Source organism: Pundamilia nyererei, unplaced genomic scaffold, assembly GCF_000239375.1.
Source record: "Pundamilia nyererei isolate P.nyererei 1_Seehausen unplaced genomic scaffold, PunNye1.0 scaffold00442, whole genome shotgun sequence".
NCBI classification, from domain to species: domain Eukaryota; kingdom Metazoa; phylum Chordata; class Actinopteri; order Cichliformes; family Cichlidae; genus Pundamilia; species Pundamilia nyererei.
This window is the reverse complement of record NW_005187843.1, coordinates 42,471-53,296: the sequence shown is the minus strand read 5'-3', so window position 1 is coordinate 53,296 and position 10,826 is coordinate 42,471. Positions and strand designations below refer to the sequence as shown.

Genomic DNA, 10,826 nt, shown 5'->3' with positions numbered 1-10,826 from the left:
GGACAAGAGCGGCGAGGTCTATCGCGATAGCTTAATTTCTCTATCGAGTAAAAGTTATATCGCGATACATATCGTTATCGTTCTATCGCCCAGCTCTAGTGCTGCTGAGTCTTTGATTTTATTTTTTATTTATTGGCTTATTCTTTTATATGAAAAAGCTTTTTTGTTTTATTGGCAAATACAGGACATTGGGCTGTGATCAAATTCAGCGTGCAATACATCAATGAATTACCCAGATTATTTAGCTCATAACACTTGTTAAAGTAGTCATTCCTACCTGTCTGTATTTGTATGAACAGTTTCTAATAGTTTTCCTTTCATTATTTCTGGTGGGAATGTTTAAATATGCATTTGTCATCATCTTCAGCATTGTTGTCACTGTTCGTCTGCAAAGTTATGACTCAGTGATTAGACATCTGAAGGTTTTCCAACAGAAACTTGGCTGTGGGATTGAGGAGGAAGTGCAGACTCGCTTGCATGACTCCAGCATGACAGAGATCTGACGCCAAAGCCCAGGTGTTCCTTTACTGAACACCAAGCGCACACTCACCAACACACATGACGTAGCTAACTGTAACCCAGAGTAATTTCCTGCACTAATTTCCTGCCATTGAACGCATCACAAATAAATGACTCCAACCACATGACTTTGCTTCTTTTTTTAATTTTATTTTTTCTCTGTGTTTTACTTGCATCTATTTGAAAGACATTAATTTTATATACTGGAATATGCAGAACATAGGTTTAAATGCTAAACAATTTCTTCAAGTCAGAGACTGTTGCATATAATTTCATTTTTGCTTAATGCGATGTGTACTATTTTAATAGATTAAAACTAATAAAATGATTTTTAGATTTTATATGATGGATTATGCAGAAAAAATAGAATTGGGCTGAAAGGTCTATTGCTTTATTACGTATTCATTTTGTTTTTCAAAAGTAACGAAGTAACTAATTACTTTTTAAAATACGTAATCAGTAAAGGAACAGGATTACTTTTTTGGAGAAGTAATCAGTAAGTAGTAAGTAATTACTTTTTAAACCTGACCAACACTGCTCCCAATCCCCCCTGTGCACCGCGCTGCCTGCACAAGTTTGGCTGATCTTCATTACCTTTTATAAGTTTTCAAATAGGAATGCTACAGCTGTGCAGCATGTGCAATAGACGCTGTTATAACAGTAGGGTGGCATGCACTGGACTCCTTGCTGCTACTGGTGTTCAAGTTGTGTGGTTTCTCCAGTTAAAATATATGAAGGGTAATAAGAACATAAAACTTCATCTTTGAACCATTATTAAAGTTTGCTCAGAGGTTTTTTTTAGTGTAACCTCTGCTCTGTGCCGCTGCTGAAACAAGCAGGGTGTCTCCTGCTTTACACAAGGTCTTAATTTACCCACGATGCCTTGAGAACGAGCACAGGTTAATTTCGTTCTATCAATCATTTCCACACAGGAGGCGTCACCTCGTTGAAACGATCGATACAGAACATCCAGCAGACGGAACGAGTTTGTTGCAGCTCTGTGTGCATCAGCAGACACGTCTGAGTGCGTTAATTGCTTTCAAAGTGAGACTACACGCACGCAGACACACACACAGCCTCTCTGCTTTTACAGCCAGCGTGGGCGTCTTAAGAGAAAGTCAGTAGTAACTTCAGTTTTAGTCAAAAATGAGACGGGATGACATTTGTGAGAGCTTGTTTTAGAGACAACGGAGGAGCTAATGGCGTGACTTCTTACTCAGTCTCTCAAAGCTCACATCACAATAAAAAAAGACAACATTTACAAACAAGGCGAGCAGCAGCAACAGTAAAAAAGTAGCGCAGCTTTTTGCCTTCAGTGGTTCTCAGAGTTACGGGACAAAATGTAATTAATCTAACACCACGTTCAGCAGAACAAATCACTGACACATGAAAACATTTTATTATATTCTGTGAAACACTCTGAGGTTAGTGGTTGACCATTACGAGGAAACAAACTGGTAGGAAACAGCAGCAGCTTCCTGCTTTTAAAGTCAAGTTTTTACTGACCCCTCCTTCCGCCCTCGTCGACTTGTGAATACAAAACAGCCGCAGAATTGTTAATATCAGGAAAACGATTCTTGCTATTGGTATTTACATTAAAAGCGAACAATTATCTGTTTCCTTATTGCATACATGATGATGTAATTTCAGATATACGGGTAAACAAATCTAAAGCTTCAAGATTTTAAGTCCCTTTTTCAATAGTAGTCAACGTGAGCAGGGTAGCAGATCAGAAATCACTGGGTGCTGCCCCTCTGGAGGTTTCCAGAAGCTGGCCAATCAGAAGAAAACCTCCCCGGGGCTTGCTTAAAAAGAAAGGAGCTAAAAAGTCTTTTCAGTTTTAGAGATGACTTGAGGGGCAACACAAAGGGCCCGTACAAGTTGAGACTAAGGGTTTCTTTTTAGAGCTGTGACTGATGAAGAATAAAAATGGCTCTGCCATTGCTACTGCCTCTCATCATGGATTTAATTCCACACAATCAAGGAAAAGGAAAAAGCCTGTTTTTGCACACTGCCTTACCTTGTAGACCTGCCCATAGGTGCCATTCCCAACCAGTTCGACCAGCTCAAAGATACCAGCTGGGTCCTGGGTGTGAAAGAGAGACAGGAGAGTGGGAGGTAGAGGTTAAAGAGGGAAGAGAAGGAACAAAAAACACAGCGTTATTCAGGAGAACTGAACTGTGGTTCACAGCTGAGCAGGACAGAAGGATGAAGCCATTCAAAGTGGAATCTGACCTTCATGCATGCACTCATTAAAAGGTTGACTGAGCAATGCATACCTGTGGTATTACCCTGTAAAAAGCCTCCCACTGTCACCACACTGTTATTAGTCCTTCAGTAGATAACCTCTGCATTACTCTTACAGACTCGATTCATTCGGCAGCGCCAGATATGCCTCTTATTCACCAGAATCTCACTTTGTGATCTCTCATCTTGCCACGGAAAAGTTAGATTATAGTTTCGGTGGACTGTGTGGAAAAAGCACACACATTATTCAGATCTATTCCTGTTAATGTCACGTTTTACTGCTTCCTGAATACTGGAAACCTAACATTGCCACTGAACACCTTAATCAATTCATTCAGTGCACCACTCTGATGGTTAAATCTAACATTAATGGGAAACGTACGTTGATAAAGAACTTCAAAATACCTGACCAAGATGGCAGCCAAGTGGAAGGACTTGCTCCTAGAAGTGTAATAGTTTGAAAGAGCTTCGTGACGGGATGGAAACATTAAGGGGAGCACCCCCAGCTGAGCTGTTCACTCAAAACTATTTCCTTTCTATGGAACTAAAAGAAGCACACAGCTGACTAACACTATGGTTCAGGCAAAGGCAAGACAAACCTCTCACCACTTCCTTCTGCACAGTGATCCGACTGTCAGGTGGAGTTCTGAAGAAAAAGTAGTTCCTGCGGACATTTTGAAAAAAGAGATTCTTTGGGTGCCACAGGAGCCGTTTCCACTGCAGTCAGGAGACAGAGAGCGTCTCCAAAACTGGGCACACCAAATCAGTGCAGACGGGTCAAATCAGCCCAGAGAAAACCGTGCATTTGGTTTTAAATCTTCCCTTGAAATGTAAAAAAATGTGTTTATTTCTTATTATAACGCAACTACTAACACATGGTACACATACAGGTACAACCCACACAGGTCAAATCCCACCCACATATAAACACACACACACACACACACACACACAAGATAATCTTATAGTCAGGTTTATTCAAATTCAGCAAACCTCCCAAAACACACACGTCGATCTTTAAGCATACCTGAGTGGTGCGTGTTTGGTATTAGCACACCTGCGTGTGCGTGCATGCGTGTCTGTGTGTGTTGGTGTACAGTAGGCCACAGGAGAGCGTTGGGACTGTTACAGCAGAGCCTCCTGAAGGGGATTAGCTTAAAAAGCAGTGTTCCTTTTCAGTCAAGGTCAAACAGAAGCACATCTAATCCTGGAGGAACGAGCCTAGCGTGCATCCACACACACCTGTGCACAGCTTTTACCAGCCGTGAGACCACACATGTATGACAAACACCTGACGTGAAGAAGAAATTTGGATGGCAAATGAGGGGAAAAGCTACAGAAACAAAGGTCTGCATTTAACCTGAGGGGCGGCTAGTGAGATTTCACACTGACATGTAAAACACAAGTTTGCATCCACAAGCAGTCTGCAGCTGGGGACCAGCATTTTCCACAACAGACTCATCGCTACACCTCCTGCACATATTTGAGGAAACTCACGAGCTGTGCACCAGAAATATTCCTTTTACCTCTAATTAATCCTCTCAGGATTCGAGGTTTTCCTTCGCTAACCCCTTCTTTAAACTGTAGCCTGTTACACTGGAGCACTGCGTACACGAGCTGAGTGCCGCTGCAGCTCTGTGAACACAAAACGATGCAGCAGGGCCGAGACCATTGTCTGCCACAGGTATCATCTCCACTTCTGCAAATTCAACAGTGCAGCAAAACCACAGTGGAAACCCAAAAGAACAACGTGAATAAGCTGTCATTGTTCTCGTTCCTTTGTAAGACATCACTCTGCTGAGAAAAACATCTTTGGAACATATAGACGCTCACGCTGGGTTGTAAACAAACCTCTAACAAAGACAAACCGGTTCAGCCTCAAGCTACAGGTTTTTCTGCATAAACCGAGTTATTTTGACGAACATTTCTAGGGATCTCAGGTTAATCCGAACTACTGGATTAAACAGCGTCAATGTTCCACGTCTACTTTTGGGCATAACCACTGAACTTTGGGACTTCTTCTCAAAAGCTGAGCGGCTAAGCAAATACTGCTGAGACACCAGAGGAGACGGCGCTGACTGTCTTATAAAGAATGAGTGGATTACTAAATGATTCAACTGGGCTCAAGACTCAAGGGGTCAGGAGGCCTGTGGGCTTCAGCTGCAAAATGTCTAACACACTCAGTACAACAAAGAAACACAAAATAAGCAGGAAGAGACTCAAAAGGATCATAAACAGACAAAAACAACCAACGAGAGACACAAAACGACCACAAAGCTTCTCGAGAATACCAAGAAGAATAAAAAAAAACACCAAGAAATTTAAAATAACCACGAGGAGACTCAAAATGATCACAAAGAAACACAAAATAGCCACAGAGACCCACAGAGACCCACAGAGACCCACAGAGACCCACGATGGAGATAAAAAGCAGCGCTGTGTGTTTTGTGTCTCCTTCCATCTGCAGGATGGTTTTTGGACCTTTGCTGCCTGATCTCAGGGGCTGTGGTCTCTGAAACATCCACGACTGCACTGTTTCATGAACACCACGATGCTGCCTGCAGCCGATGCACAGCTGTGATTTTGACCGCGCTCCTTTCGGTTGACACGGTCCCCTTTCATTCAAATGTCCCCGACCGTCTCACCTGTCCTGTTTCCGCCAGCCGGCGTCAAATCTACAAAGCCACCCTCCACCTCACCCTCCTGACTCAGCCCCATTTCAGGCAGGCGACTGTAAAATAATGGAATGTGACAGACGCCAAGGTCACGTCCCCATGTGAGCCTCAAACAGCTATTAATACAACATCTGACCGGAGCTATCAGAGGAGCTTAACCCCAGCCTGAGCATCCAGGAGGAGGAAGCAGGTATGCCTATAGGAGGAGGGGATCACACAAGATCATTTGGGACTCTGCAGAAACAGGAAGTGTGCTAGTGTGAGTGTGCTTGCGACAGGCTTTGCGTCACGCAAACGCCCCCCCCCCGCTCTATCTGCTGCGTCCTGGGTGACCTAATTTCAGCTACTCATGGAGGCTGCAAAGGATTTTTACAAGAAAACACACACAGACTCCTCTGTCTTTATTTATCCCAGCGATGTGTGTGTCTGTGTGTGTCTGTGTGTGTCTGTGCGTGTGCCTTTTAGAGATACAAAGACACACACAGGCTTGCAGTCCCACCCGGTCGATCATGTCCAGACTTGATCGTTACTCTGCAGGTACATCTGTGTTGCATAAGAGGCAAAGAAAGGGGAGCTGTGCCTCACACACACACACTGAATTAAAAAATAAGAAAGTTTATACAAATGTGATTCTATCATTAGTTTTCCTCTCACACACACTCTCACATTCCTGCACTGTCTCCTTCTGCACATCTCACATCCTGGCGGGGGCGCGCGCACGTGCACGCACATAACCCCTTGCACACAGTGCACGCTGCTGCTGCTGCTGTCGCCACAACATCGCGAAATGGCGGAACTCGCTCCTGTTGCGGTTATCGTCGCTATTATTCACGGTGTGTGTGAGTGTGTGTGTGTTAGAGTGAGAAACCTAGAGCAAAACGCGCGTGCACGAGTGAGGCAAGTGAGCGCGTGCACCACAAGCCTCCGTATCTGTGTGTGCTGTGAAAGTGTCAATGAGCAGGCAGCTTAACATCTGCCCCACATATCACAGACAGCAGCCTCTACTTGCTGCCGTGCGCACGCGCAGGTGTGTGTGCGTACGGGGTTGGTGCACGCGCACAGCTCGGAGCGTCGTTACATCGCGTCCCAATTGTTTAGAATAAATAAAAAAGGAACAAACAACAACAGGAGGCTGCCTGAGCCCACACTCTGATATCCGCTGTGATTTCCTCAATCACGAGCATCACAGCCCCCCCGCATACAGCACAGTGTAACTCGTGTGCACGCGCAAGCACAGCAGAAGCAAGAAAGGAGAGGAAGGCACAGAGACGCATCCATCACCGGTGAGGATGGAGAGGAGAAGAAGGAGAAAAGGAGGGGGGGGGGGACAGGTGTTCAGCAAACTCACACGCACGCGCACAGGCACAGACAGCTTATCACACACGCAGGGACACATTTACCCGTAGTGCAGACAGGTCTATCTCGTCCAGACTCCGTGCCGGGGAGTCGCTCGCCATGGTTCTCTCGGTAGACACGGGACTCAAGATGGAAGCTTCCCCAACGACCATCGACCGAGAGGTGCAGAGCGGCGGGGAGGAACACGCTCACACTCCCGTGCAGTAAACAAACCCCCCACCCACCCCTACAGAAAAAAAATCCTCGGAAAGATCCCGGTGCAGGCGATGCTTCAGCCCGAGAGGAGCAACGAGCGCTCCGGCAGGGCAGAGGAGCCGGAGGAGGAGGGAGGCGGGCGATGTTCGCGGAGCTCCAGGTGCTGCTACATGCTGCTCGCTCTGCGCCGTGAATCCTCTGCTACATGCCTCCACCTCGACACCCCCGCCCCCCCTAGATCCGGACAGTAGAAAGAGGAGAAGACGCGCGCGGACGGAGAAGAGCGCACAGCAGCCGAGGCGCGCGAGGACAGCGTCCGTGCGTCCGTGTGCGAGGCGGAGCAGCAGTGCGCTTCCCGGGAGTGGCCTGACGAGGGAAGGCTGCGCTACTCACAGAGACGCCCACAATGACACACACACACACACACACACACACACACACACACACACACACACACACACACACACACACACACACCTTCAGTGCAAAGGTGAAAAGAAGACACATTGACAGGAACAGCTGACTGTTCCTGTATTATTTTAGCGCTAATCAGCTCAGACACAAGAAAAACCCTCAAGCGTTAAATGTCAGCACACACAGGAGGGGCCCTGCCCTTTTGTGTGTCCGCTGCCAGAGCGGCTTTCATAGAGCCCACATGGGACTTTTCCAAGACCCTTTTCTGCCCTAATGTCACATCAAAGGGACACTTAAGTGGGGACATTAGCGGCCTCTCTGCTTAGGCTGGTCCCAGTTTGTGCCTCCGGACCAGCAGCAGAGGAACGCTTCAGATCGTTCAGAAGATGTCAAACAGAAGCTTCTCAGGGTATATCCTGAAGACTCTCTAACCATCTGGGTGAAAAGTATTTCTTTTTTGCATAAAACTGCTTTATTTTGTAGAAAAATGCACAACACGCGCAACAAACTCCATAAATCACGCTTCGTGTTGTGTCGCTTGATCTGTATTTTTAAAAACATTTTTAAAAATTGTTAAAACTTCAATACTTTTTATTTCTTTTTCAGCATAAAAACAAAGACTGAAGGAATGAATACAGAAAGAAATAGTGAGGAGCAGATCTGGGTGTATTTATCAAAAACAGTAGAAGAAACAAAGGGTGTGTGGTAACTGTCTGCCTTCGTTTTACTTTTTGCTACCTCCAGTGGCAGAATCGCCTCGTCAATAACTCCCACAGACTGTATATAAAAGATGCACATGGAGCCACCCTGGTGCTCATAATCAACCAGTTTGAAGCTCCATTCCCGTTTTGTGGCTGCAGAGTAGACTTTACTGGCCTCATTCAGTACACACCACACACAAAACACACAATCTATGACATTATATGATTACTGTGCATCTGGAACTGAACATGTGGATGCTAAGGGTCCTGAATCTGGTCTGTGCCTGTGTGCCCACACAGATCCTGAATAGTGTTAGTGATGACACCAGAAATCTCCACACCAGAGACTGGAGTGCTAAATAATCAGCTGCTAGCTGGTCATTGCACAGACGCACCTCGCTGCAGTTTCCTTCCCATAGTTTTGCTTTGGCCCGATGCTCAGGTGATTTAAGATTTTAGCGTTTCTGAATTTTTGTTGCTTCATTTAGGAGAGAATCATCCGTCACTGTCTCCTCACTCAGTGCACTCACTGCCTGCTGGCTAACCCCAGCGCTTGTCTCTCATGTTTCCTCACAGCTGACTCTCTAACCGTGTCCTCGGTATCACTCAGCGTCTGAATCATTCACCCAAATGTCTGAACCGACTCCACCAGCACCATCTTGGCTGCTGCTGGTATCTCATTCAGCCGCCAGCTGAAGGTCACTTCAAAGGAGATTTTTGTAACTAATTTAGTAGCAGTTTTCACCCCCAGGTGTGTCATGATGTTTCTGTTTACCCCGACTTGCTTCACCTTTGCCACAGTTGCAAATAAAAACATTTGTTTAACGACTTAACTGATTAAATAAAGATTCCACTGCTCCATCTTTTGGGACATCTTGGTATTATACCAGCCCCGCCCTGGTTTACTCCACTTTAACAGCTGCTTCTTCACATTCTGTTGATAGTTTTAGTTCATTTTGGAAGATTTTAAACTATTTTTAAAACCCACAATTTTTTTGAGGATGTTGTTGTATTTACTTTATTGAAGCCTGGCTCGGAGACTTTTCCTAACAACAACACAAATCTCCTCCTTGCGTTTTCACTCCTGGTGTTCTCTGACCTGTCGGGTTCCGGGGAATCTTTCGTGTTTCAGCCTGTGTAGCTCCACCCACTCGAACCCCAGGCTGCAGTGACCCCACCCTCCCACCCCCGAAGCTGTCTCCAGGTCGAATGCTCAAACGCATGCCTGAAAAGCTCAGCCGTGATTTCACATGCCCTGCTGTCACTACGCTCTGCAGCCACTGACAGATTGTCAGGTAGAGTTCTGCAGGACACGCCCTCCGAACCATGAGTGAGCTGTTGTTCCAGCTAGTGAAACACTCTACTGCAAGGTTTTCTGCTGTGTCCTTTAATAGTTTGCACCAAATTTCTGTTCCTATGCATGATAAAAAATCTTCATCATGTGCGAGTTTATTGCTCAAACATTTTCTGTTAGTGCAACTTCTCTTCTTGTTGCATTTCCTCCCTTTTTCCTGTCTGGAGTCTAAAGCAGTGATTCTGTTACCCACAGACAGATATTCTGGACTAAGCACATTTTAAACTGTCCATGAGAGCAGTGCTTGAGTTTTGGATTGGTAACAAAAAGGGGGGATGTGTAACGGGCCACTTTCCCCTCCTGTAAAGAAGAGTCTCTTTGTGTTGTTCGACATCACTCTGGAGTCATTTTGGTTCTCTTCATGTTTCCTTCCTTTAATTTTATGTGTTTTTGTGTCTCTCTGTTATAGTTTTGTTCTACACAGCACCGTCAACTTCATGTTTTAGGGGTTTTTATTCCCAGTTTACTTATTTATTGGACATTTTGAGCATCTTTTCTTTACCGTTTTCCACTTTTTTGCTGTGGCTTTGTCATCTGCTTGGATTGGTGGACTTTGTTGTCCTTTAACATTTCTTTTTGATCAATTTGAGTCTTTTTGTTGGACTTTTGGCAATTGGCTGTTGGAATTTGTTTGTTGTCTCTGCTTCTGTGTGTTTTTGCAGTTGTGTCTTTCATGTCATTTTCCTTTTTGAAGCTCGTTGCCATTGTGAGCCACCTTTAGTTGTTAGTGTCCTTTCAGTTTCTTCATGGTTGACTTTTTAGAGCTTTTTGTGATTGTGTTCTTTTTTCTCTTTGTGGTTGCTTTGTGTTTCAGTTTCTTTGTGGGGGTTTTTTGTCTCATGATCTTTCCACATTTCTTTTTGGTCTTGTTGTATGTTTATTGCCTCTCATCTTCTTGCAACTGCTCTCTGCAGTCAGTTTGTGTCTTCGTGGACATTGTTACTTTATGTTTAGTTTGTGGCAGTCTTGCTATCGTCTTGCTTTGTGGTTGTGTTGCAATATTTCTGTTGTTGTTTTGTGTCTGGCGTCTTTGCTCATATTTAGCAAACCATATTTTTGTGTTTAGTTTTTCTTGTGTGTATTTTTAGAGCTGTAATTTCTTCTTTGCCACCTGTTCAGATTTCTTCAGTATTGGAACTTGTGACTGATCTTTCTGTGGTTGTTCTTTGCAGACAGTTTGTGTCTCTTTGTGGCTGCTTTGTCTGAGTCATTGTGGCACTTCTTTTTGCACAGTTTCTTTTTCTTTTTGGTGTCTCTTCTGCCATTTTGCGCCTTTTATAATTGTTTTCTGTCTCTTTTTGGTTGCTTCCCATACTGCTCTTCATTTTGTCTGTAGTCATTTTTCGTCTTTCTTTTATGTCTGTG

General features: G+C 44.8%; 1 protein-coding gene across 5 annotated transcripts in view; it reads right to left on the bottom strand.

Moving 5' to 3' along the window:
- tnikb (TRAF2 and NCK interacting kinase b) overlaps nucleotides 1-7,944 on the bottom strand; it is a 59,827-nt gene extending 51,883 nt beyond the window's left edge. For 2 of the 5 annotated variants that reach the window (XM_005753595.2, XM_005753596.2), the window contains exons 1-2: nucleotides 6,842-7,943; nucleotides 2,540-2,605 (exon numbers count right to left, since the gene is read on the bottom strand). In XM_005753595.2, coding sequence (XP_005753652.1) covers nucleotides 2,540-2,605; nucleotides 6,842-6,949 — 174 coding nt within the window. In that variant the 5' untranslated portion in view covers nucleotides 6,950-7,943. Of the gene's footprint in view, nucleotides 1-2,539; nucleotides 2,606-6,841 lie in introns of all 5 variants that reach the window. The other 3 variants (XM_005753597.2, XM_005753599.2, XM_005753598.2) reach the window with 2 other exon arrangements.
- Nucleotides 7,945-10,826: the final 2,882 nt, after the last annotated feature.